The 24,739-nt window shown below is 38.8% G+C and overlaps 1 protein-coding gene across 1 annotated transcript in view; it reads left to right on the top strand.

Annotated features, from left to right (window-relative positions):
• CELF4 (CUGBP Elav-like family member 4) overlaps positions 1-24,739 on the top strand; it is a 997,927-nt gene that overhangs the window by 174,353 nt on the left and 798,835 nt on the right. The window contains exon 2 of the mRNA XM_044276293.1: positions 18,623-18,705. Coding sequence (XP_044132228.1) covers positions 18,623-18,705 — 83 coding nt within the window. The remainder of the gene's footprint in view (positions 1-18,622; positions 18,706-24,739) is intronic.

Genomic DNA, 24,739 nt, shown 5'->3' with positions numbered 1-24,739 from the left:
TCTTGTACATCGTCTTATTATATTTTGGGAGACACCAATGTCATTTCAAGTCCCAAAATTACTTGCTGGTTAAATAAAAGTAACTTTAAGTCCAAATTTGCCAGGGGTATGAATAATTGTGGGCAGCACTGTAAGTCTTCACTCTCCTGATATGTAAGTCTACTGTCTCCTGATACGTAAGTCTTCACTCTCCTCATTTGTAAGTCTTCTGTCTCCTGACTGGAGCTGACTAAAGGACCTAGGTGACAAGCAATGTTCCAGCGCCTGATCTGCTACCCTCTGATCTTTCATACTTTTCATTGGACTCACTGGCGCCTTCTATCTCTACATTTATAGAATATCCGAATGACAAAATAAAATCTGACCAACGTCAACCAATTCAATATATCTATGGTCCAGTATGAGTATTGTTTGGTATAATGAAATCATTGGATTTGTGTTGTCCTGTAGCCGTGTTATAATCCTCCAGTCTTCAGAAACCCGCTCATCCTATTTATTTATATGGATCCTAACAGACAGCCGGTAATGAGCCAGCGGAGATACTTTCTTTCAACCTTAGTCGGCAGAAAGTGAACGCGTTGTTCTTTTATTGGGTTCCTTCCTAGAAAGAACTTGAGGGCCATAGTAATAAGGATTAGCATAATGGCCATCTTTATTATGCTCGCTTGTGTAATTATTTTTGCATTGATATATTTATTGTTTTTTAGCTCCGCTATAATTTGGTATGACCGGGGTGAGAATTGTGAATTCATGCTTCAGTGTATTCTAAATGATATCTGTCGGATCTAATTTGTTACGTGTTTAAAGGCACGTTGTATCTATCCATTATTGAGACTTGCTTTACATTGGATAATGAAGCCGCAACTCAGCGAGTATTTTATATGTGCAGAAATATATATATACAAAAAAAACCTATAAGACAATCCATGGTATACTATGTACAGTATGATGCTTTACATTTATTGAATGATGAAATGATAATCCTCCATCTCTAATATAAAAAAATTAAACATAAAAGAAATCTATAAATACTGGTGAGGATCCTTTTCCCAGTAGCCTCTTCAGTACTGACAGAGGCTGTCCCCATAAGTATGGATGGAATATCAATTAAATGTGTGCTTCTTGGTGTCTGATCCTATGGGACCCCAACATATGCCCAGAATGAAGGAACAGTGGCATCTATTATTTTTTCTTAAACCACACCACTTTTGATCCATCACCCAGAATTAAAGGCCACCGCAATTTGCTAAACACCTAGCACTAGTCATGGTCATTGAGACAGTTCCCAACAGTCAGACCCCCATAGGTCAGATGTTGGTTGATTTGACATTAACAATTATCATGGATAATGGATTATTACTGGCTAATTTATATATTTGCATGACTTTCCTACAAGGATTGTGGAATTACAAAGAGCATTCTAAAATTTATAGGCAGCCTCCAAAAGAGGCAGCAACAAGTCCTCCTGGAATATTACATGAAATATTTTATTATAACATCATTTTATAGGGGCATTTCCATCATGGCTGAGATTGGAGCTCCAATCTTAAGCTATGGCTAGAGTTGTTCGAGTTATGATTAGTTTCTAATCATTAAAAACTCGAATTATGCATGATGGAAATTGTGGTTTCACAACAGCTGGAGTGCAGGAGGTTGCTGACCTCAGCATTACAGTGACCAGCAAGATACCGGCAATAGAAGCGGCAATAGCCAAAGCGAACAATCCCTTTAAGCAACGGGGGTTGTCTACTATTTAGTGACAGCAGGAATAGGACCAGGGCTGTGACAACTTCATGGCACACTTCCATCAGAAAATATTTTTTTAAGCACTCATATAAAACATGTTTTTTGGCTTATTTATCTGTACTATGGCTTCCAAAAAGGAAAAAATATATATTATCTTTGTGTAGCATTAACCTCAGTGAGATAAACGTTTTTTTAATGGCAGAGAAAACTAGATTATAGGCCTAGATAAGGATGCAAACAGAGGATCAGTGCATTCAGTAGTGTAATATGAGATGCCCTGACCAGAGACACTACTGGGATAGGATAGGGAAGTTGTGGTGCTATAACTGAGTCACTACTTCAGACTCCTCCTTGGTCTGACTGATGGTCCGACAAAGAGTGTTAAGTGAGATTTTCTGCCATGGTTAAAGTCCAGGAAAACAGGAAGTAGAATACATGGAGTGACTTATTATAGTATATCCAGAAAACCATCCAATCATTCTTATTTAAAAAAATGCTTCAAATCTTTATATATTGGTTGCTAATATGTGATTAAAAATGCTGAAAGAGCCCTCTTAGACTAATACAGCAAATGAAAATAATAACTACTCTGTAGGAGAAAAGCCAGTAATTTGTAAGTTGTCACTTCGTAACAGTGCTTTTTTAATGATATCTGGAGTATATCAGACATACGGTAGAAAAATGTCCACAACTAGATTTTCAGTTATGATTGCATTTCACCAGCTTAGAAAATGTATTTGGCACTTGACTGTAAGTCATGAACTTAAATAGGTCACTTTTAATTAGGTCCAGTGGTTCAGCAGCCGGCCCTGGGAGACACCTGAAAATAATGTGTCTACATGAACTTCTATTGTTACCCTGGTTACCAGACATATATTATACAGAGTCTACTACATAGTATCAGTGTTTTACTGTACTTTAAGCTCACATTTTCTGGTATTGAGGAGGCGAGATAATTACTAGGCTGTCAAATACCCTCTTTCGGATTATTGGATTATTATCTTTTATCCAGCTCTTTGAAATGGGTGGATGTAACATAGAGGACTGTGAACACATGAAGCCTGGAAAAAGGGGCACAAATCAACTTGTTCGCATCCTTCATTGCCATTGACAATTTGTTTCTCCAGACTCCAGAGGTGTCGTAAGTTTAGCAAAGAAAAGATGCAAAAGCTTTTCAAAAGTCTTGCATCTTTCACACTAGGGATAGCAAGGGGCTGGGGGGTCCAACTCTCTACCTTCTTTGTTAGCCAGTGACATTGCGTTCATTAATCACATAATTTGCAGCTCAGACCAGTTCAAGTAAATGGATCAGGGCTGCAATACCGAGCACAACCACTATACAATATTTGCCGCTGTGCTCGGTATTCTGCTTGACAGAAGCAGGCTCTTCAAACACCTGATTGGCATGGATGCAGGGAGTCGGACACCTACTGATCAGATACTGTATTGTTGACCTATTCTGAGGATAAGCCAAGCATTTTTAACACCTGGAAAACATCTTTAAGATTGTCCTGAGACCCTATGGTTGGACTCTTGGTTTTATGGTTTACTTACTAATTACTTTTTGAGAGCAAAAAACTGAAATACACAGAACCTAAATGGAAATCCAGCAGCGTCCATTATAAGCCAATGGTATTCACCATTATTCCGTTATGAATAAATACTGTGATGTTGACATGAAACAAACACAAATAATCAGTTTGAAATGTCAAAATGATTACAGTAGAAAGTAATCCATGTCACTAAATTATCCAGGAGGAGCCTAATTGTCTGACCACTCAATTTAGACCCATTATCTATGACAGCATTGTCAGTGAGAGAATTATCTTGGATGGCAATTCCAAGATGTTTTTCTATTTCCATGTTGTGCTTAGTTGACATGGTAGGCATACATAGTTCTCCTACATCCATAGTTAGATCTGGCTGGTTGGCTGACACAAATCTATGTCGATGGGACCATTGTCCCTGGGTAACTCATTTCCTGTGTTGAAGTGACTTTTGTATACACTCTATTCTTTTCCCTGTTTGCTCATCTCTAAATTGTCAAGGTCACACATGATACTTTGGAAAGTCACTTTCAGATATAAAGAGTTTGATATTCTCAGTAGAAGGATGGCTTCTCTAGCATTGTTGAGCTGAAGGATCTTGAATTTAGCAAACATTTCCATCCACGTTTTGATAGAATGAAAAACTAAAGTCAGTATTACACCTGCCAATTTTTCAAGAACGACCATCTTTCAGTGTAATACTGCCGCCAATTGCCCGATGAATAAGCAAACATGATCATCATGTTATCAGCCAAATGTAGGGCTATCCACGTTCACCCCTAATTTGCATATTGCATAAAGATCTTTCTAGGAACATTCTTTCAAAGAAATATTTATCGATGAAGGATCATTCTTTGAACAAAAATATTTCATCTAAAAATTTAAAACAGGTCCGACTTCAGATGCTAACGGTCTGTCATCAGTCAACTAAAATGACTACTTTCACCCGATGAATGATCATTTTGATTAATCTCATTTTGAACCCATTTTCATCCACTTTAGACTGAGTATGGATGCCTTAATTCTACTTATTTAGAGTGCAGTCTATTAGTGTAATTGTGCCACTGCCCACTTGCTTGGTGTCTTCATCCATGTAGTCTAATAGTTTAATATTTCCAATGTTCAATGTTTCTTTCATCTTCAAATATATCTCTATCAGGGTTGTATTTGCAACTAGGTACTGAAGGTCCAGTGCCTAGAGCAGCACCTTGTAGGGGTGGCACTAGCTAGCGAGAACATGTTTCTCAAATCCTCCCCTTCCTCCTGGTATACCCATGTCTTTTGAGGGGTGTATACTGTTCACATAGAGATAGAGAGGAGGGAGACAGGCAATGTTTCCTCTTCTCCTTTATCTATTGTCTTGTCATTTAAAACCCAGTCTCTGTTATTTATAGGTTAGGGTAGGTTCACATATGGTCCAACCAACTCCAGTTTGCAGTGGAACAAATTACCAGAGTTAACTTATCCTGCATATCTGTATATATGGATCTGATGGGAATCCAGGAGTTTTCCGGCATAAATGGCAGCATTTGGTCAGATGCCCATCAGCTGAAATACAGCATTAATGTATGTCAGAAAGCAACCAGTCAGAACCCATTATAACCTATGGGGATCCTGCTATGCCAGATATGGTAACTCCAGTAGTCTGTTCCACTGCTGCTTACTGCATTTGTGAACATACTCTTAAATAGCCCCCAGTCCATGGCGCTCAGTGGAGCATTTCTTTTTGTTCAGACCTTCTACATTATGGGCTCAGTGTAGAAAGAGGAAGAATAAACCCCGGAGAAGTCATTGGGATCACTGGAACCCTTTCTTTGAATGGCTTAGTTATGCAAGGTACCCAATATGTCTCAACTTAACCAAAAACAATCTAAACATATTAGTACATACTCGTCAATTTTTCATATTTTGGAACCAGTTCTTAGTAGATCCTTCTTATTTGGGCACAAATGAGTAAATTATTTTTATCTGTATTAATAGTACTGTACGATCTAATTAGTTTCATGAGTAAGATTATACAGCATCACATGTTACATATCCATCAGTAAAATCTCCCTAGACATTGTGTTCATGTGATGGCAAATGCACAACATTGCATATTTTCTATAACAACAGAAAATAAATGAAGTTGATGAAAATTAAACCGTCTTTGTATAGGAATAAGAACAAAATCTGCAGGGAGTAATTTTGTTGGCATAAATATGGCCATAGTCTTGATAAGCTAGGACAATGCTGTACATCATTTAATATTAACCGTCCATTCCTTATTGAATTTAAATGTATACTTTGCTCAGACACTGCCAAGACTGTTATTTTTAGCTGGCGTTTTCGCTGTTTTATTCTCTTAGGTGCAAAGCAATAGAGCGAAATTAAAGATAGGGGAAGGGAGGAGGGAGAACCTTGAGCATGTTCGGCAGTCATTATTTCCTGGATCATGATATTGAGAAACGGTCTCACAATCTGTCCTAAACCATCAAGTAAAAGAGTTGTGATGGGTTGAGTATCCATCACATAACATGCAGTGGGTCCTCAGTGATGGATCAGATCCATGTGTCATATGCAGATGACATGGCTGCCAAACTAGCTGAGCTTGTGTGATTGAAGACCTGAGAGAGAGAGAGAGAGAGAGAGAGAGAGAGAGAAAATGCCATAAAATATGATTGACAGGCTGGCATGATGGGTTGGTACAAGGAGCCTGTGTAATTAAGAGGGTTTTCCGAGTAAAACAGACAGCTTGACAAATCAAGTTTAAATGATTGGCTGGACATATTCCTAAATTATCTGGATTCCTTTCCCTTACCTGCCACACTGGGAGCAGAAGGGTTAAATGCCAGGCATGGCCGCACATCGACTATAAGTTTAATAAATCACTAGTAGGTTATTGTAAGTCAGGACTGGAGTAAACAATGGGCAGATATGCAATATTCCTCTAATTAACGCTTTACAAATTAGCTTGAATGTATTTGGTCTTGAGACTTTGGTAGTAAAATGTGACCGCTTACACAGTAATATCGGAGACTTCAAATTAAAATGTTGTGCTCCTCCATCCCCAAAAATAAAAATGTCCAATGAGAGCATTTATTCTAGACATTAAATAACCTAAATGAATTTGCTTATCACTGGCCATGCCTGGATCTCAAGGACCTTGGACTTGGACCTTGCAGTGACTTCTGTTGAATTTGACCACAAAGATCTGAAAGTAAATTATTCATGTTGGTGGTTTAGGGTGAGTTCTTTCATATTGAATTTCACTATTAAAAAGGTAAACACTAAACTCATTCTGAAGCTTTGAGTAGATTTAAATTGGTCACCAATTGAAACCGAATACTAAGGTATGGTACCTGCGTTTGACATCAATGAAGACTTGACTGCCTCTTAGAGTGATTGAAGATGACATTGCCTCATGCATAAATCTTGTACTGTGGCACGTGAGGTCCCATTGGCTATGTAGTGTAAAAGCTGTGTACATCAGTAGAAAACTGGTACAGAGTGGGCCAATAGCAGTCTATGGTTGCCATATTAGGGATCCATAAAATACAGACCAATTATGGTCAAGTGGTTATGGTCAAGTTCTTAAAGATTTTGTTATTGATGGCTTATCCTCAAGATACATCATCAATATCATCAAGATTAGTGGAGCCTCAACTCCTGGCACCCCTGTCAATCAGCTGTTTGAAGAGGTTGCTGCACTCACCAGATTTATAGTGAGTGCTGCGGTCTCCACTCACCTTACCAAGCACAGTATCGTACATTGTACAGTGGCTGTGCCTGGTATTTCAGCTCAGGCTCATTCACATGAGTGGAAACTGATCTGCACCTAGGCCATGTGACCAATGTACAGTGATGTCACTTGGCCTAAGAAGAGGCCAAAATGCTCACAAAATGCCACAGTCTCTTCAAACAGCTTATTGTTGGGGATGCCAGGACTCAGACCCCCGATGATCGGATATTGATGACCTATCCTGAGGATAGGCCATTAATAGCAAAATCCAGGATAATCCATTAAAAGCCTTAGGGCTTATTCAGACATATGATAGGATTCTTGTGTCCAGGCAGTAAACACAGATAAGCTTTTAAATGGATGCACAGGGATGGTGTCAATGGGCAGTCTATTTTTCTCGCAGACCCATTCATTTGTGTGAATGACTCTCTTTGGAAAATCGGAGCTGGACGGTCACGCTGCAATTTTCTTGGCATGAACTGGTCTGCGTGGAAAATCAATGTATGGTTCTTAATAATTTTGGCACATCTCAGCAGATCCATGCGCTAGAATATGAGATCTTCACCAGCTAGGAGCTGGCATATATTCCATGAGCAACTCGAGACAGAAAACTGGCAAAACAAGCACCTAGTAATTTTGGGGGAAAACTTTGGCTTGTGCAAAAATGCAACTGTTTTTCACAGTAGAAAACTGGCACCTGTAATAAATTCACTCTATGAATATGATTTACAAAAATGAGTGGTCAGTTATGAATTACACACCATCATTTCAAATAAAGCGCAAAACATGGGCATGCACAGTCAGAGATGCTCTTTGTAAAGGCTTTTATCCCTTATTAGGAGAGTAAGGTTTGGTATCTTACTCTATGGACTCCTATAAAAGGGGTTGTTTAGTTAGACCATTTAAAAGAGAAACCAACTAGTCTGTTTTTGATTGTTTTGAAGGCCATATTAAAAAAAAAACTCATCCCCGTGAATGTGAATAGGGTTCTGAAAGACATTTTGTGTTGATCTTCATACATTCATTGTAGGATGTCAATGGGAGACCATTGGAAACCACAAAGCTTATTTGATGAAATTCACCATTCCTCCATTTATGACAATTTTCTTTTTTTTAACATGATATTGATATTTTTTAAGCTCTGCCTTATGATATATGTTCTCTACCTTTGTAATCCAAAATTGTGTTTTTATGTTGCTTTGTTGCACCAAAAAAGCCTTGCCCGTGTCTTGAGGAGCTTGTAGTAATCTTAAAATCACTGGTATTTTTAATAACCATGTCTCTTTTATGCAATTTTCTAACTCGATAACACTGCTCCTACAAGTCTAGCATGCTCGACTCTTCCAATGTAAAGATTTATAAAAGGGGATGAGGATAGTCTTCCAGACATTGGTTTATGTGTAAATTAATCTTGGATTTTATTACAATTACAGTCATTAGTATTGGTTCTTTTTTTAATCTTTTCTACCTCTCTTGCCACACATGACAAAACAGTTTGTCTCGTCTCTGTGGTGTTCCGCGCCCCAGATCTAGCTGGCTTTCTAGAAAATCTATAGCACAACCTTGTCACTGGAGCCATCAGGCTAAGTGATAATATATGGCTGCTGTTATAGGAGCTTTACACCATCTAGTTTATCACTCTAACAATGCTGCATGATCTGTCTAATTAGAACTGCATCAACTAGTCATGGTTCTGCTGCCGAGCAGTTTCTGTTGTTCCTCGGAGAGCTCTCAGGCCCTGATTTAGCACTGAAATTAAATGTAACTCTGCTTCTCTGTTTGATTTGTCAGCTGGACGTTTTTGTTTCCAAGTGATTTCAACAGTTACACCCTCTTTGTGGCCTTTGAAGACAAAGTTGCTTAACTATTCCGACAGTAGCCGCAGAGCTATTCCTGGAGAAAACCAGAAAGGATTAGATTATATATTACTGAGCTAACGAAATGTTAAAGGAGGTTTCTACTTTTGTCGTTTTATGACATGGTCCTGCTGGGACCATTATGGATATCTAATCAGATCTCTTACCAATCACACTTTTATGGCCTATTGGATATGTTGTAAAAGTTGAAAAAACCCTTTTAAGCACTCCTGGTAATAAGCACAGTAGGTCAATAGGAATAAACAATAGACTATAGAAATATTGTAAACAACCTTAAAGGGGTCCTCTGGGAATATCTAATTTCTTGCAGGTGCAGGCCGCCGGCCTCCCCTACTGAAAGGATCATACTTACCTGTTCCCCACCTCGTTGGTGTTCTGTGCTGGCTCCTGTGTCTCCATCTTCCAGTCTAGTACTTGTTTTCTTCCTCACTCATGGGCATGGACACCTGATCCTTTTCAGCCAACTACACCTCTGGCTCCAGCGGTGTAGTGCCTCTTATGGACACATCACCATTGAAACCAAAGGTCAGAGGAAGAAAACAAGTCCTGGACTGGAAGATGGAGATACAAGAGCAAGCACAGAGGACTAAAGAAGCAAGGTATGATCCTTTCAATAGGGGAGGCAGGTAGCCCGCACATGTTAGAAATTATATATTCCTGGACAACCCCTGTAGGGACCGAATATGGGTAATAAACCTATATTCATTTAATGACTTCAAAAACTGGAAGCTTCAGTAATAAAGACTGATAGTCAACTCATAATCTTCCAAAATGCAGAGGATAGAAGCTGATGATGTGAATGAAGGCTACTTAGTGAACAAAATCTAAAAGTCTAGTGATTTGGTGGTGTCATTGTCTGAACTTATTTGCCACCATTTAGCAAACACTGTGGTTGAAAATAGAGATGTGAGTTTGCATACCTAGACCCGAACCCAGACTTTTTCCGCTGAAGTCCGGGTTCAGTGTTCGGGTTCGGGTAATTTTATTTTTTTCCGTTATCACATGGTTATATCAAAAATAATAGCATTCTTAAGACAGAATGCAAAACAATATGAACATTTAGGGTTAAAAAAAACAGCAACTCACTCTATCCACTTGATCGCGCTGCAGCAGCTTCTTCTATCTTCACTGAACAGGACCTGACAAAGGACCTGTTTTGTGAGCCATGACGTCACCACGCTCTCCCACGTGGTGACATCATCGCACACATCGCAGGTCCTGTTCAGTGAAGATAGAAGAAGCTGCTGCAGCGCGATCAAGTGGATAGAGTGAGTTTTTTATGGCCATATTGTTTTGCATTTTGTATTAAGAATGCTATTATTTTCCAATATAACCATGTTATAACGGAAAATAATAAAGTGAAGTTTGGGTCCCCACTGACTTCAATAGGGTTCGGGGTCAAGTTCGGGTCCCTGATTTCGATGTGTTTGCTCATTCCTAGTTGAAATACATTTTATTTGGGAATATTAAGGATTTACTTAAAGGAGTTTTCCAGGACTTATATATCGATGACCTATCCCTAGGATAGGTCATCAGTATGAGATTGGTTGGGGTCCGACACCACAAACCTCTACCAATCAGCTTTTTTAGGCAATTGCCTGCACTGAAAATTATACAGTGGATGGAGCTGGAATAACAAGGTTCTGCCCACTGTGTAGTGGCTATGCCAGGAGACTGCAGGTCATTTCACATTCAAGTGAATGGGAGATGAGCTACAGTACTTCAGCACTGGGGTCTACACAGTGGATGAAGTCTCCAAAACAGTGCAGAGAACACCAATTGAATTCTGAAACTGCAAGGCAGGGAACACCAACTAAGCTCTGAACCTGCAGCATAGGGAACACCCACTGAGCTCTGAACTTGCAGTAGAGGGAACACCAAGCTCTAAGCCTGCAGCACAACAAAAAGTATTTCAGACAAAGTAGGGTTTGAAATTTACAAGTAACACAGAAATCATTGAATTCTCTTATATTTTTCCATGACAGTAAAGGTTTATATAAAAACAAGGAATGCTTCAATATGGACTTTTTACTTCAAATATCAAAGGCTTCAGTTCCTATACCATATAATTTCCCAAAAGCAAACAGAACTAGACAAAATAAATTTTGTAAAGATATAAAAGTCGAGTGCAATAAACAATGCTGTATCTCAAATCAGTGGACTGCAATGGTGATGTTTTCTTACTCCTTCCAGAATACTCATTGCTAAGAGGAAAAATGTATATAATATTAATTATTCTTAATATAATTCTTAGGGAGTTCAAATAAAATGCACATTAAATGAAATATTGCAATAATTTAATTAAGTGCATTAAGTGGTCGAGTGGGTAAGATATTAAAATATTACAATAAAATTCTTATGAGTAGAGAAGGGTCCAGACATGGAGTTGAGCTGGTTTTTAATACTGCATAATTTGGCCGCGGACTGTTGAAATTTCAGCAGTGATTTACTCATGCGATATCATGATTTATTTATTTAAAACCCATAATTTTCTGATCTGTAAGACGTGAATCCTTGTAGTGGACACACATTTTCGTCAAGAAAATAATATTGCCAACTTGATAGAAATTTTTGATTGGATTACATAAAGTGTCTTGACCATATAGACATAGATTTGGGTCACTTTTGGGTGATAAATTTGTTAGGAAACAGTTCTGACAGACTGGAGCAAGGAATCAACATTGGGCTTAACCATCTGTATTGGGTAGAAGGTGTAACCAGTTAGAGGTGTGTACCTCCACAGACTCACTCTATCCAATCAGTGCTGCCATTGTCAGACTGTGCAGGTACACACTCCCAACTGGTTACCTCCCCTCTGTACCCTTACTGAAGGCTAATAGCGATTCATTAGTAACTTCTAGTAGAAATAATAGAGGAATGACAAAACATCCATTCATAAGAATTGTTGCTCCAGAATTGTTATTACATGGGGAATGCATGAAGCTAATAAAACAGGCATGTCAGGAGTGGTGAAAGGTCCTCCTTAGTTCCTAAGAGACAAACAACTATATTCTTGTCTTCTTTGCTTGATCTTTGATAGTAGCAGTACGTAATATTTTAGGTAAACCGTTTCAATCAGTGTATCCCAATATATTGTAAATTAGACTGCTAGATATTTTGAGGGGTATTTGCATCCATTCAACTGCTATCATACTAAAAATAAGGAATTGGTGTATGGGGAAACCATTGCTTAGGACTCTATGAGAGCCTCTCCTACCCCGGTTCCTTTTAGTGTACTCTCGTTGCGTAATGCAAGGTAGAATCAGTGAATCAGTGCTGTGACTACTGTAATCACAGAACTTTATTAACTACCAGATTACCTATGCAAATGTCTTGCCCTGTCCTATATCTATCTAGCTGTCTATCTTACTCTTTCAGTGTCTACAGTAACTATTTAATTCACTATTTCACTTATTTTATATAAAGTTGCAAGAAAAAGTATGTGAACCCTTTGGAATGATATGGATTTCTGCACAAATTGGTCATAAAAGGTGACCAGATCTTCATCTAAGTCACACCAATAGACAATCACAGTCTGCTTAAACTAATAACACACAAAGAATGTTACCATGTTTTTATTGAACACACCATTTAAACATTTACAGTGCAGGTGGAAAAAGTATGTAAACCCTTGGATTTAATAACTGGTTGAACCTCCTTTGGCAGCAATAACTTCAACCAAACGTTTCCTGTAGTTGCAGTTCAGACATGCACAACGGTCAGGAGCAATTCTTGACCATTCCTCTTTACAGAACTGTTTCAGTTTAGTAATATTCTTGGGATGTCTGGTGTGAATCGCTTTTTTGAGGTTATGCCACAGCATCTCAATTGGGTTGAGGTCAGTAGTCTGACGGGGCCACTCCAGAAGGCGTATTTTCTTCTGCTTAAGCCATTCTGTTGTTGATTTACTTCTATGCTTTAGGTCGTTGTCCTGTTGCAACACCCATCTTCTGTTGAGCTTCAGCTGGTGGACAGATGGCCTTATGTTCTCCTGCAAAATGTCTTAATAAACTTGAGAATTCATTTTTCCTTCGATGATAGCAATCCGTCCAGGGCTGATGCAGCAGCCCCAAACCATGATGCCCTTACCACCATACGTCACAGTTGGGATGAGGTTTTGATGTTAGTGTGCTGTGCCTCTTTTTCTCCACACATCTGTCCACAGAATATTTTGCCAGTACTGCTGTGCAACATCCAGGTGCTCTTGTGCAAACTGTAAACATGCAGCAATGTTTCTTTTGGACAGCAGTGGCTTCCTCTGTGGTATCCTCCCATGAAATCCATTCTTATCTAGGGATTTTAGCATATGCCAGAGACTTTTGTAAGTCTTTAGCTGACACTCTAGGATTCTTCTTCACCTCATTGAGATGTCTCCGCTGTGCTCTTGCAGTCATCTTTACAGGACGGCCACTCCTAGGGAGAGTAGCAGCAGTGCTGAACTTTCTCCATTTATAGACAATTTGTCTTACCATGGACTGATGAACAGCAAAGCTTTTGGAGATACTTTTATAACCCTTTCCAGCTTTATGCAAGTCAACAATTTTTTATCGTAGGTCTTCTGAGAGCTCTTTTGTGTGAGGCATCATTCACATTAGGCAATGCTTCTTGTGAAAAGAAAACCCAGAAGTGGTGCAGCTGTAGCCAACACCTCCAATCTCATCTCATTGATTGGACTCCAGTTGGCTGACACCTCACTCCAATTAGCTCTTGGAGATGTCATTAGTCTAGGGGTTCACATACTTTTTCCACTTGCACTGTTAATGTTTACATGGTGTGTTCAATAAAAACATGACGCCTGGTAGATGGGCCCGACACGTATGTGTGCTAAGAGCTTCCATTATTCATGTATACTCATTTATAGTCGGTATTGTACCACTTTTATCTAGAATGACCCCCATTTCCTAGCTCTATTGTTTGTATATATAATGGTGTGCAGCCATTTTGTTTTTTGTAATTATGTTTGCCTCATGGATATGCACCTGTGATCCTGAAGGTTTTAGCCAAAAAATTTCTTGCAATAAAAACATGGTAACATTTAATTCTTTGTCTGCTATTAGTTTAAGCCAACTGTGATTGTCTATTGTTGTTACTTAGATGAAGATCAGATCACATATTACGACCAATTTGTGCAGAAATCCATATCATTCCAAATGGTTCACATACTTTTTCTTGCAAACATATATATATATATATATATATGAAACTGCTCCTGCAGATAACATCTGCAGGGTGGAAGTAAAGGGCTACAGAAATTCAAGCTTCCTTCTTCTCTGTCCCATATTAATATACATTGACTGTGCAGCCTGCATAAAGCAATGTTTTAATGTATTTATATTTTTTTTAAGAGTACAACCCAACATACTTTACATACTGATGGTGAATACTCTAACAGGCAGAATGAAAGGTAACCCCAATCCTGGCTATTTAAGCCCTAAGATGCCGCAGTCAATATACTAAGCGATAGGACATGGTCAATGAGTTCCCTTTGTGCACAAATTGATGCTCATGCAATGTGATCACAATGTGGCAAAGGGATTTCATTGCAGCCAAGGACCTAACAATAGCCCCCAGGTCTCCCATCTTTGTATCCCTATTATGTTAGTTCATAAGGCCCAAAAGCTGCCTCTTTGAGGGGCTAAACTCACTGCTATCCTACAAGGTATAATATGGAACAGCATGAGGTTTACTTTTTTTTTTTTTTAAGAAAAATTTAAGAAAACCTGTCAACACGAAAATGCAGTGCAATCTGCAGACAACGTGTTATAGAGCAGGAGGAGCTGAGCACATAGATATATGTAGTTTTCAGGGTGATAGTCTCCCTTTAAACATTTTCTAAAGATGACTGAATGATCACACTGTTTGAACGCTCACTTAAATAGCTACTCAATATCTATCTGGTACATTTCTTTTTGATCTTGTAAGTGTTGTTATGGAAGTTCAGTTTCTGCGTATTTAAGAAACAAGAGATTACATTGTTTCTATCTATAACATCCTTCATCGATTCATCACCCAGTGGGGCACTTTAGGAAGAGTCACACTCTCTGCAGTTTAAACAGGTTAATCGAGTTTAACCTGCCACTGTTGCACCTGGTAAAAGCAAGTAAATTAGATAATCCGTCATCCATGTACAAGCAAAAATCCAATACTGTAACCCATCCTAGAGCCGTACATCACTCTTGCATGGTAGTCTGGTGGTGTTAATGATGGGTGTTTATTAAATATTACCTACAGTTAAGACGCACCATTTCTGGTATTTTCTGTGAACTCCGTGTGATTGTATTGTATGATAGAGCTTACTGGTTCTATAAAGGGTTTGTCTGGGATTTTCCCATTCCTAATCAGTGGGACCTGTGAAGAGAAACATACTCTTACCTGCTTCTTAACACTCGGCTCTAGCTCCTGGACTCTCTGCACTGCACTTCAGGTCAACATCTGTATGGATGGGGTCACATGTACCATTGCAATGGTGAAGTGCCCCCAAGCGGTATGTCACTGATGGACCACATGCCATTCGGAGCCATGTGACTGGAACTGACCATCAGGAAGCAGCTAAGGATATCAATCTGCACTGGTGCCACTGCCTGGCGGTTGAATAAAAGAAAAAGTCACAAACACAAAGAGATGTATACTAATTTAGTATATATTTCTTCTGTTCGAGCCTAAACTGAAAGTAGCCTTTAAAAAGTTCATATAATGATGTTGCATTGCCTTTCTAGAGTGTTGGTTGGCAATTTTCATCTGAGTAAAGGTGGCCATAGAAATTAGATGAATGTCTGTTGAATCTACTGGTATGGCGGTGTCCCGACTTTCCCTCAGTTGCAAATGTCGTGGGAAAGAAAGGTCAGTTTAGAAATTCTACAAGCCCAATCCTCTGTTCTCAAAGGAGATTTAAGCCTGCCTAACACCAGTTATAACACACATGTTTATATGGGAATCAGGTCAATTAGTTGCTGGCCAAATGAGCATCTGGCCACCAGTCATCTAAAGTGTATATCGGCTTAAGTTGTCATTTTAAAAGAGGTTATGGGATCTCATATATTGCCCATCTTAATGAACTGTAGCTTAAAAGGGCTTTTCAGGGTTTAAATAAGTATAGAAGGAAAGGTGAAAAAAAAATATTTCAGCCTGTCCTTTCTTTGGCAGCTCTCTCCCTATCACAGTTCATGGGGTATGTCCGTTCTGTGGCAGCTCTCTCCCTATCACAGTTCATGGGGTATGTCCGTTCTGTGGCAGCTCTCTCCCTATCACAGTTCATGGGGTATGTCCGTTCTGTGGCAGCTCTCTCCCTATCACAGTTCATGGGGTATGTCCGTTCTGTGGCAGCTCTCTCCCTATCACAGTTCATGGGGTATGTCCATTCTGTGGCAGCTCCCTCCCTATCACAGTTCATGGGGGTATGTCCATTCTGTGGCAGCTTTCTTCCTATCACAGTTCATGGGGGTATGTCCATTCTGTGGCAGCTTTCTTCCTATCACAGCTCACTGGGGTGTTTCCTTTCTGCTGCAGCCCTCTCCAGATCACAGCTCAGGGAGCATGCACCTTCTGCTGTAACTGCCACAGCTTCTTGCTAATGGAAATCTGAAGGATGAAATTTGTGCATCCACCTCAGTGATGTTACTGAGGTGGACAGAGAAAGAAGGAAAAGAGCATACAGCAGGTGGCGCTATACAGATAGATTTTATTGAATAACTTGTGGCTATGCAAAATTTTTAATTACATGCAATTACAGAAGCATTGAAATCCAGGTGCTGGTTTGAAAAATGTAGAATATTTTTTGTGGGACAACCCATTTAAGTATTCTATTTATCGATTTTCAAAAATAAAAATCTCTTTAAAATGCTATTAGCAACCCAAAAGAATGTGTTCAAAGTTCTTTAGTTTTATATTCCTGAAATAGATTTTTAAGCTTGTTGTTAGTTTATTTTTTCTAACTACTATATTCATTAACATTTTACTTTCATGAATGTTACAAGTTCCTGCCCATTAAAACGTCTTTACAAGAGTGTTATCAATGTTAATATTTAAATGGCTTCACAAAGTTGCAAGTCTATATAACACAAGGAATAGTCTAAGGAAAGTCTTCTAATGCTTTTCTGCTGGCAATATAGTTTAATTACAGATTTGATGTATCTCCTTGTATACACCATTAAGCAACAATATTTATACCACTGAAACATAATGAAATAATCTCCATCAGGGTGCCTGGTGGAACTGTGTGGAATCTCCAGATATTGTGGAAGGAAGACAATTACTCTTTATTTATACACTTATTTAAGAGACTCTGGATGCGGATCGTGGTCGCAATAGTTGCATGCATTCTCTCTTTTTATATTGCGTTAATAACGTTTTTATAATGTTTCAGTCAGGGAGAAGGCACTGGAAGTAATCTTATTTTTCTTTAATTATTTCAGATATTGATTTTATTTTTTTTTTAAGCATAGAACTTCAATTTGCTGTATATAGTCTTGGGTAGATTTACTACTATGAATAAAGTCTAAAACTAGTTGTCCAGGATATAGATTTTAATGACTTATCCTCAAGATAGGTCATCAATATCAGATTAGTGGAGTCTGATGACCTGCACCCCCACCCGTTTTCGCAGCCGCTGAGAGACTAAACAGTAGATGGAACTAGAAGCAGAAGGTTTCATCCACTGTGTAGTGGTTGTGCCAGCGTAATGCAGCTCAGCTCCCATTATCTTAAATGCAGAATGCCGTATTGCCATTACACAATGGAATGAATCTTCCTCTGGCTCCATCCATAGTTTAGTTTCCAGCACTGGCTGCTGCAGGTAACAGTTGTTTGTTGGGGTTGTAGGTTGTCGGACCCACACATATCTGATATTGATGTCCTATCTTTATGACCATAGATAAGGCAACCAGCTAAATACTGTAAAAATAGATTTTCGTGAAAAAAAATAACAGAATATCAATGTATTAAACCATCCACTGATGGATGGTTCAATACAGTCATGTTAGCATTTGGACTGATGTGACCTTTAAAGGAAACGTTACATCAGGATTGGGTTCCATAACTAAGATATCTGTATAACGTTATACAGATCTAGTGGGTACAATTTAGGCATCAGCCACAGACAAGTGATTTATAGTAGGCATCTGGATATAAGAAAAAAAGAAAAGAAAACATTGTATTTACTAAAAAATGTCTATTGTGTGACCTTTTGCTATCTGGATCCAGAGTTGCTTCCTCTCTTCCTTTTTCCCTCTGATGACTGCTATCCCTGTGCACGGTGTACATAGTGCAGAAGCTCATTTGCAAACATTCCTCCCAGAATTCCAGAAGGACATGTATGGCCTCAAAGCCTCCTAACGCCAACTAAGGAGATATAGTACCCCCCAAATCCTGACCTAGGCCTCTCACCCAGTTAATCCAATACTCTCTGCTCTGCTCTGCACTGATTACGGGCAATCACCCCAAAGCCTCTTTAAAGGGCTGAACATTGAATTATAGGATAGCTCCCTTACATCTGGTGGCATCAGAGGCAGCACTTGCTAAGAGCTCATTTGAATCCCTTCTACACAGAAAAAAAGACACAAAATTTTAGCTTATTGTGAGAGCTCAAACTATTACAGAATTATTTTGCATAAAGTGTCATCCAAGATTAAAAAAAAATTGAACTTTTTAAATATTTTTTTAACAAATGTGTAATCTTTTCTAATTGATTCCCGCTAAAAAGCATTTACTAATATAGTATATTTACTTCTTTTCAGGCTGCGCCTTTCTTACATACTGTGAAAGAGAATCTGCCCTGAAAGCTCAGAGTGCGCTTCATGAACAGAAGACCTTGCCAGGGGTAAGTCTCTCCATACTATTATGTTTACAGCAATGTTTCGACTTGATGAGTCCCAACTCATTGGCAATAAATGGAGTTCATATATAGATATGCAAATACTGTATACTCTCATCCATGCACATCTGGTGTCTAATATGGTTGAAAACAATGATATTGGAAGAGAAGACCATGTAAGTTAAGTTAGGATAGTGCAGGTTTTCAATTACCTTATTTTACATGTCATTATGTTTTTTTGGAAAATATATTAGAGACCAGATCTGGCAATTCTCGATTCTGGTTTGGCCATCATGACAATGTTTTCTTCTACACTTTTCCCTTGACGTAAATTGTCCAGTGTTCCTTAGACACATCTTGAACATCTGGAGGTGAACAAAAGCTGGGTAGTTCAAGTTAGGCACTTGTAATTATGTAGAGTACAGTTTTGGTAAATGAATAGTTTGAAATAAATTGACTAGAATGTAAAAATATAGAATATATAGTAATGTAAAGTTTTTCAGGGCAAGAACAAGGGAAGATCGTATCCTTTGAGGCAAGAGAAGAATTCACTCTATTTCTCTGCCATAAGGAGACTAAATTAGTGTAAATGGAACTTACTAAGGGATTATCTTGCTCTTCAGTCAAGACCAGAAAAGGTTCCATCATCCAGAAATAATGTTACATTCGATGATAGATCATGGTTCACGTCAATGATTGTAGCAATGTCAAATTAAGAAAACCATCTTCATAAAAACATTTAGTACTACAGAAGGAATATGAGAGATTGACTAAAAGATGTTCATATCTTCTCATTATCATTTGTCGCATTTGACTTGAAAATTACTGAGATTCTATCACTGCTTGATTAGAGTCATGTGTAACTGCCATTGTACTAATTATTCTATTAATTATCCAGTGTATGTTGTTTGGTTAAAGTACTCAGAACCTTGGATATTGTATAAATGTGTATTTAGACCTGTCAAGGACACAAAAGATAGATGCAACTACAGGGAGCCTATGACATTACAATTAGCACCCATACCATTTTATCCCAAATAGGTCCAAATTATGTTCAGAGCATAGTTTACACATGGCAGGGCTCCAAATATCCTACTTTCCTTCATAAACTAGTTGAAGGACATCTGTTAGTAGTTTTGTACCTATGACATTTGCTGACCTGTTACATGTGCACTTGGCAGCTGAAGACATCTGTGTTGGTCCCATGGTCATATGTGCCCGCATTGCTGAGAAAAATTATGTTTAAATATATGCAAATGAGCCTCTAGGAGCAATGGGGGCGTTTCGGTTAAACTTAGAGGCTTAGCTCTCTCTGCAACAGCTGTGCCCTCTCCACTTTGGTTGACAGGACAAGGTGTGATGACATTTACACTGCCTGGTCCTGTCAATAAATGTCCAGAGATCACAACAGTTGCAGAGAGAGCAGAGGCTTGAGATGTAATTGTAATGTCCCCGTTGCTCCTAGAGCCCAATTTACATATTTTAAATATAATTTCTCAGCAATGTGGGCACATATGAACATGGAACCAACACAGATGCCTTCAGCTACCAAACAGAGATGCAACTGGTCAGCCAGTTTTAAGAGTAAAAATCTGCTGACAGAAGCCCTTTAAAAGGGTATTCCCAGAATAATACCTTTTCACCTATTCACAGGATAGGTGATAAGTATCTGACTATTAGGAGTCTGACCACCGGGATCCTCACTGATCCCAAGGACAAGGGTCCAGTGTCTCTGTCATAAATGAGGACATGGTTAAACATGCTGTACACACTCCCATTCCATTCAAACTCTATGAGACTTCTGCAGATAGCCGACTAAATTGCTTGGCTATCTCTGGTAGTCGAACAGAGTGGAGATAAATTCAAAAAGGTAAGATATGGAAATCTTGTTCTCATGACCAGTAAGGGTATAAGGTAAGGTGATACACTGTTATTCTGGGACAACCCCTTTATGTTGAATGATGAGATTATGAGTGCAGCTACCACTAGAAAGATCTTGGGAGCTTACCAATTTTTTTTAGACATTAAACTTAGTATAACTGCTGTATTCAGTAAAACCCTAAGTTCGCCTTAGTGGTGGCAGAATATACCGAATTTTAACGCTACATCTTTGCAGGGAATTTGAAGGCTTGAATCTTAAAAATTATCTGAGCACTGAAATGAAATAGTAAGAAATCAAACAGCAGGGAATGTTAGACCTAAAAACAAGATAATATTAAAAGGTGGGTGTTCATTTTAAGGTAGAATTAATTGTCTAAAACTTCTCTTCGTAGTGCATTTGGAACAATCTTTGTTGACTCACATGTTTTTATCACTCACATATGTTCAGTGATTATTTTTGTGACCTACATTCTGATAAATTTCCGTGACTTTCTGAAGCTTGGGGTTTACTTCAGAAAACATGACTGGCACAATACAAAATAGATATGCAATGTGAATATACCAAAGCTCCTTTAGAGACCATCTCTCTGTGGGACATTAGATTACCAAGGGAATCAATTAGAGATATCATCCAGCTCATCCAAACCTTCACTTCAGTCAGAATGACCTAGCTGTCAAGTCATTTTTCTATACAGTTGTATATCACTTTTCAAAGTGTATGTAGAGAATTGGGAACATTCAGCACCATCCAGATCCCATGTCTGCCTAGAACTATAGGATTTTTCCCTAATCACAGGTCTACATTGTTCAGCTTATTCATCATATCTGGGAGTAGTTGTACATATGGCTGCCCATATAAAGAGTGTCTGAAAGCATACAAAACAGTGGAGACAGTGATTTTAAGATTTAGGATCCCCCTCCCAAATGCATTACTTGCATTTGGTTTCCTTTGCTTGGCAGCCAAAACCAAAATTCATGTAGCCTTCTTGTAACATCCAGGAAAACCAATACAGCTGTCTTGGGCTGATGGACGTTCTGCTGGGGCGGAGCATGACTGCTATCTTTAATTCATCATTCTGAAGTGCTGCCCCCTCAGACCCTTGTGAAGAAAATTCAGCCTATATATGAAATCAAAACTATGTATACATATCAACTAAACACTATGAATAAGAGATGCATAGTGTCACAACACAGTACCTCTACTAATCCTACAGTCCCAGAGCATTTCGTTAAAGGGGTTGTCCATTCTGGAATTTTTGTTGGCATTAAGATAGGATGTTCGATTGGTGTATGTCCCCATCTGGGACATGTTACTGTTCCAAGAATGAGACCCAGCCATTAACAGAGAGCATACCGTGCATGCACAACATCCTCTCTATCCACTGATATGGGACTTCTGAAAATAGGCCACTGATCACCATAGCAATTTGAAGACTAAAGAAGTCAACAAAGCAACAGGATCCCATTCTTGAGATAGGAGCTAGTGCCAGAGGTGGGAACTTTGCCTAGTACATATTTATAGAATATCCTTTACATAACACATACACACATATCCAGTGGGATGTGTGAAGGAAACTTTACTTACTCGCTCCCGACCTTTTGACTGCTGGGTCACTTGCCACTTGGGGACACATCACTACTGACGCCAGTCTTTGAAGCGCACATGATCCTGTCCATGCAAGAAGCACAATGAAGACAGCCTGGGACCCACGGAGCGGTGGGGAACAAGTGCGTATAGATCCCTTAACAGGTCCTTTTGGGTAAGAATGAGATAAAAAGGAAAAACATAAATCATGGACAACCCCTTTAAGTATTCAAACTCATGACTAACAGATGTAGCAGAGAATAAGTTATTACTAGCAGATATAACATGGTAGGTAAGCCACCACTAAGATATTGTTATATCATGATCACTTCTGCCTAATGATAAGCTTAGCTCTGCTACACCGGATATGTTCATGTGAATTCTGTATGTTCATAAATGATCTACTTAGATGCCCACTGCCCCTCTTGCCTACTCATTCTCCCTGCCACCGTTCAGTTTAATGATTCTATACAGCTGGGAATCATATATCAGACAAGATTTTCAAGCATAAACAAAATTCTACATATCCATCCACTAGTAATGTCTTCTTTGTAAATTTTGCATGGCAGGGTTTCGTAGATTAATGGTATTTAATTGCGTGTACCTGTTGGAATTGAGGAGATCCTTTGAGAGAAAAAAAAAGCATTAGTAATAATAATAAATTCTATTTCAAAGCAGCGTGGCAGACCCAGTTTCATTTCTCAGGAATCACATCTTGTCAGAAGGTGGAACATCAAGGGAAAGGTTTGATGTAGAAGCGATCACAATTATTCACACAAGGTGGTTTTGAAGAGCGCACGACGTAAGAGCCGATGGTTATAAATAAAACCATTACAGGAAAATAGGCTTACCTCACCTGCCTTGGCTGCTTGGAAACTGTACACAACAAAAAAAGAAGATATTTCCTTGTCAGCAGAGTGCTCCGGTGCTCTCACCCTCCTGCACCATGTACACTCTCTGATAGGATTAGCTAAAGCAAATGGTTAAATATTTAAAGCCCGGTTTGATTAGGAGCCAACATTAGATGCAATGGAAACAAGACTGTAAAGAACATTTAAAGGGGCTGGTCAGATAGAAAAAAAAATGAGCCAAAATGGTAAAAAATTTTAATAAAATAAAAGAAGTCATACTTTCCTCACCGTTCTTCTGCTGCTCCCGTTCCAGTGCTTCCTTGTCCTCTGCCAGTCTCTACTTCCCGCTCCCAGTCATTACATCAATGTGACTGTTCAGCCAATCACTGACCACAGCTGTGATTCACCTCAGTGAATGGGTGAGTAGATCCATTTTACTGGACTAACAATCTTTTTAACTTTCCACTTGTGCTGGACCCATCGAAGAAAAGTTGACTTTATGCATATTTGCTGGTAGTAGTTCGTTTCTGCGCCTTGAGAGTCTCTATCGGAGATCTAAAACTAGTTATGAAAGAATTTGCGCAAACTTATTGAAGTCCAATTACACTGAATTAACCATCTGCTTTGATTCGAACCAGAATCAATTCGATTTGAATTGAGTGTGCTTCATGTCTGTTTGCTCTGGGGTTGGAAAAGCGAAGAATTTACAAGTTTATAGAATCCCACGACTTTATGAAAGATAATTCTTGTAAAATTGGGGAGGCTATGGGAAGTCCAAAGTGGGACTTGGTATTTTGACATCTTGAATTCAGTTTGCTCCTACTCCTAAACCTTTTGCAAAAGCTTTATTGAAGACTGGATGAGATTAAGAATCTATGAGAGCCAGATGAGAGCCGGAGGGGACTTCTATACCTCACAGTGTCAATGTATAGATGACCATTTGGCTTCTAGAAAGTAAAAATGCTTTATTGAAAGCACCTGGAGCTAAGTTATTACATTTTTAATTTTCTTTTAAATGAAAAAGTATTTACTTTTTTTCCAATTCATTGTGCCTGCAGGCAATTTTGATCTTGAAATGCATGTAGTGTATTGCAGCAACAGCTGTCAGAATTGCAATGGATGTCATCTCCCGGGGGAATGTTCATCATAAGCTCTCCACATTGGGGTGCAAAATCTCCATCATAATGAAATTGCAGTTTTATTGGTGACATTTTACTTGAGTGTAAAAATAGTAATTTATCATATTGACCTGTAGAGGTATTGATTTCTATGCCTTTTCTATGATTTCACATCTTGCTTAAGGCTCATGCACAGGATGTTATCACAAGTGTGAAGCCGACTCAGCACATGGAGTCCCCATTATTTGCTTCTGTGAGGCAACATATACTGTGAGCACTTCCAAAATATAGATGGAACATTACAATTTCTTTGTTTCACATTTCCAATGTAAGTCCTTTATCTGCCTCTGAATAGAGATAGAATAAGGATTCACTGCAAACTATGAACACCGATCGGTAATATGGTTGTGTATATGAGTCCTTAAAGCGGTTGGCTTATCTCAGATATCAATGGCATGTCACTTGTATATGCCACTAGTGTCAGTTAGGTGCTCTTTCCACCACTGGAATCCACTCCTATCTCCAGAAGTGTGCCCTGGAAGTAAATAGAGAATAGCTGTGCTTGCAGTCTCAGTTCACTGTTGTGGGAGTTCCAAAAATAGGCA

Source organism: Bufo gargarizans, chromosome 1 (genome assembly GCF_014858855.1).
Source record: "Bufo gargarizans isolate SCDJY-AF-19 chromosome 1, ASM1485885v1, whole genome shotgun sequence".
Classification (NCBI taxonomy): Eukaryota; Metazoa; Chordata; class Amphibia; order Anura; family Bufonidae; genus Bufo; species Bufo gargarizans.
This window is presented reverse-complemented; position numbering and strand designations above follow the sequence as displayed.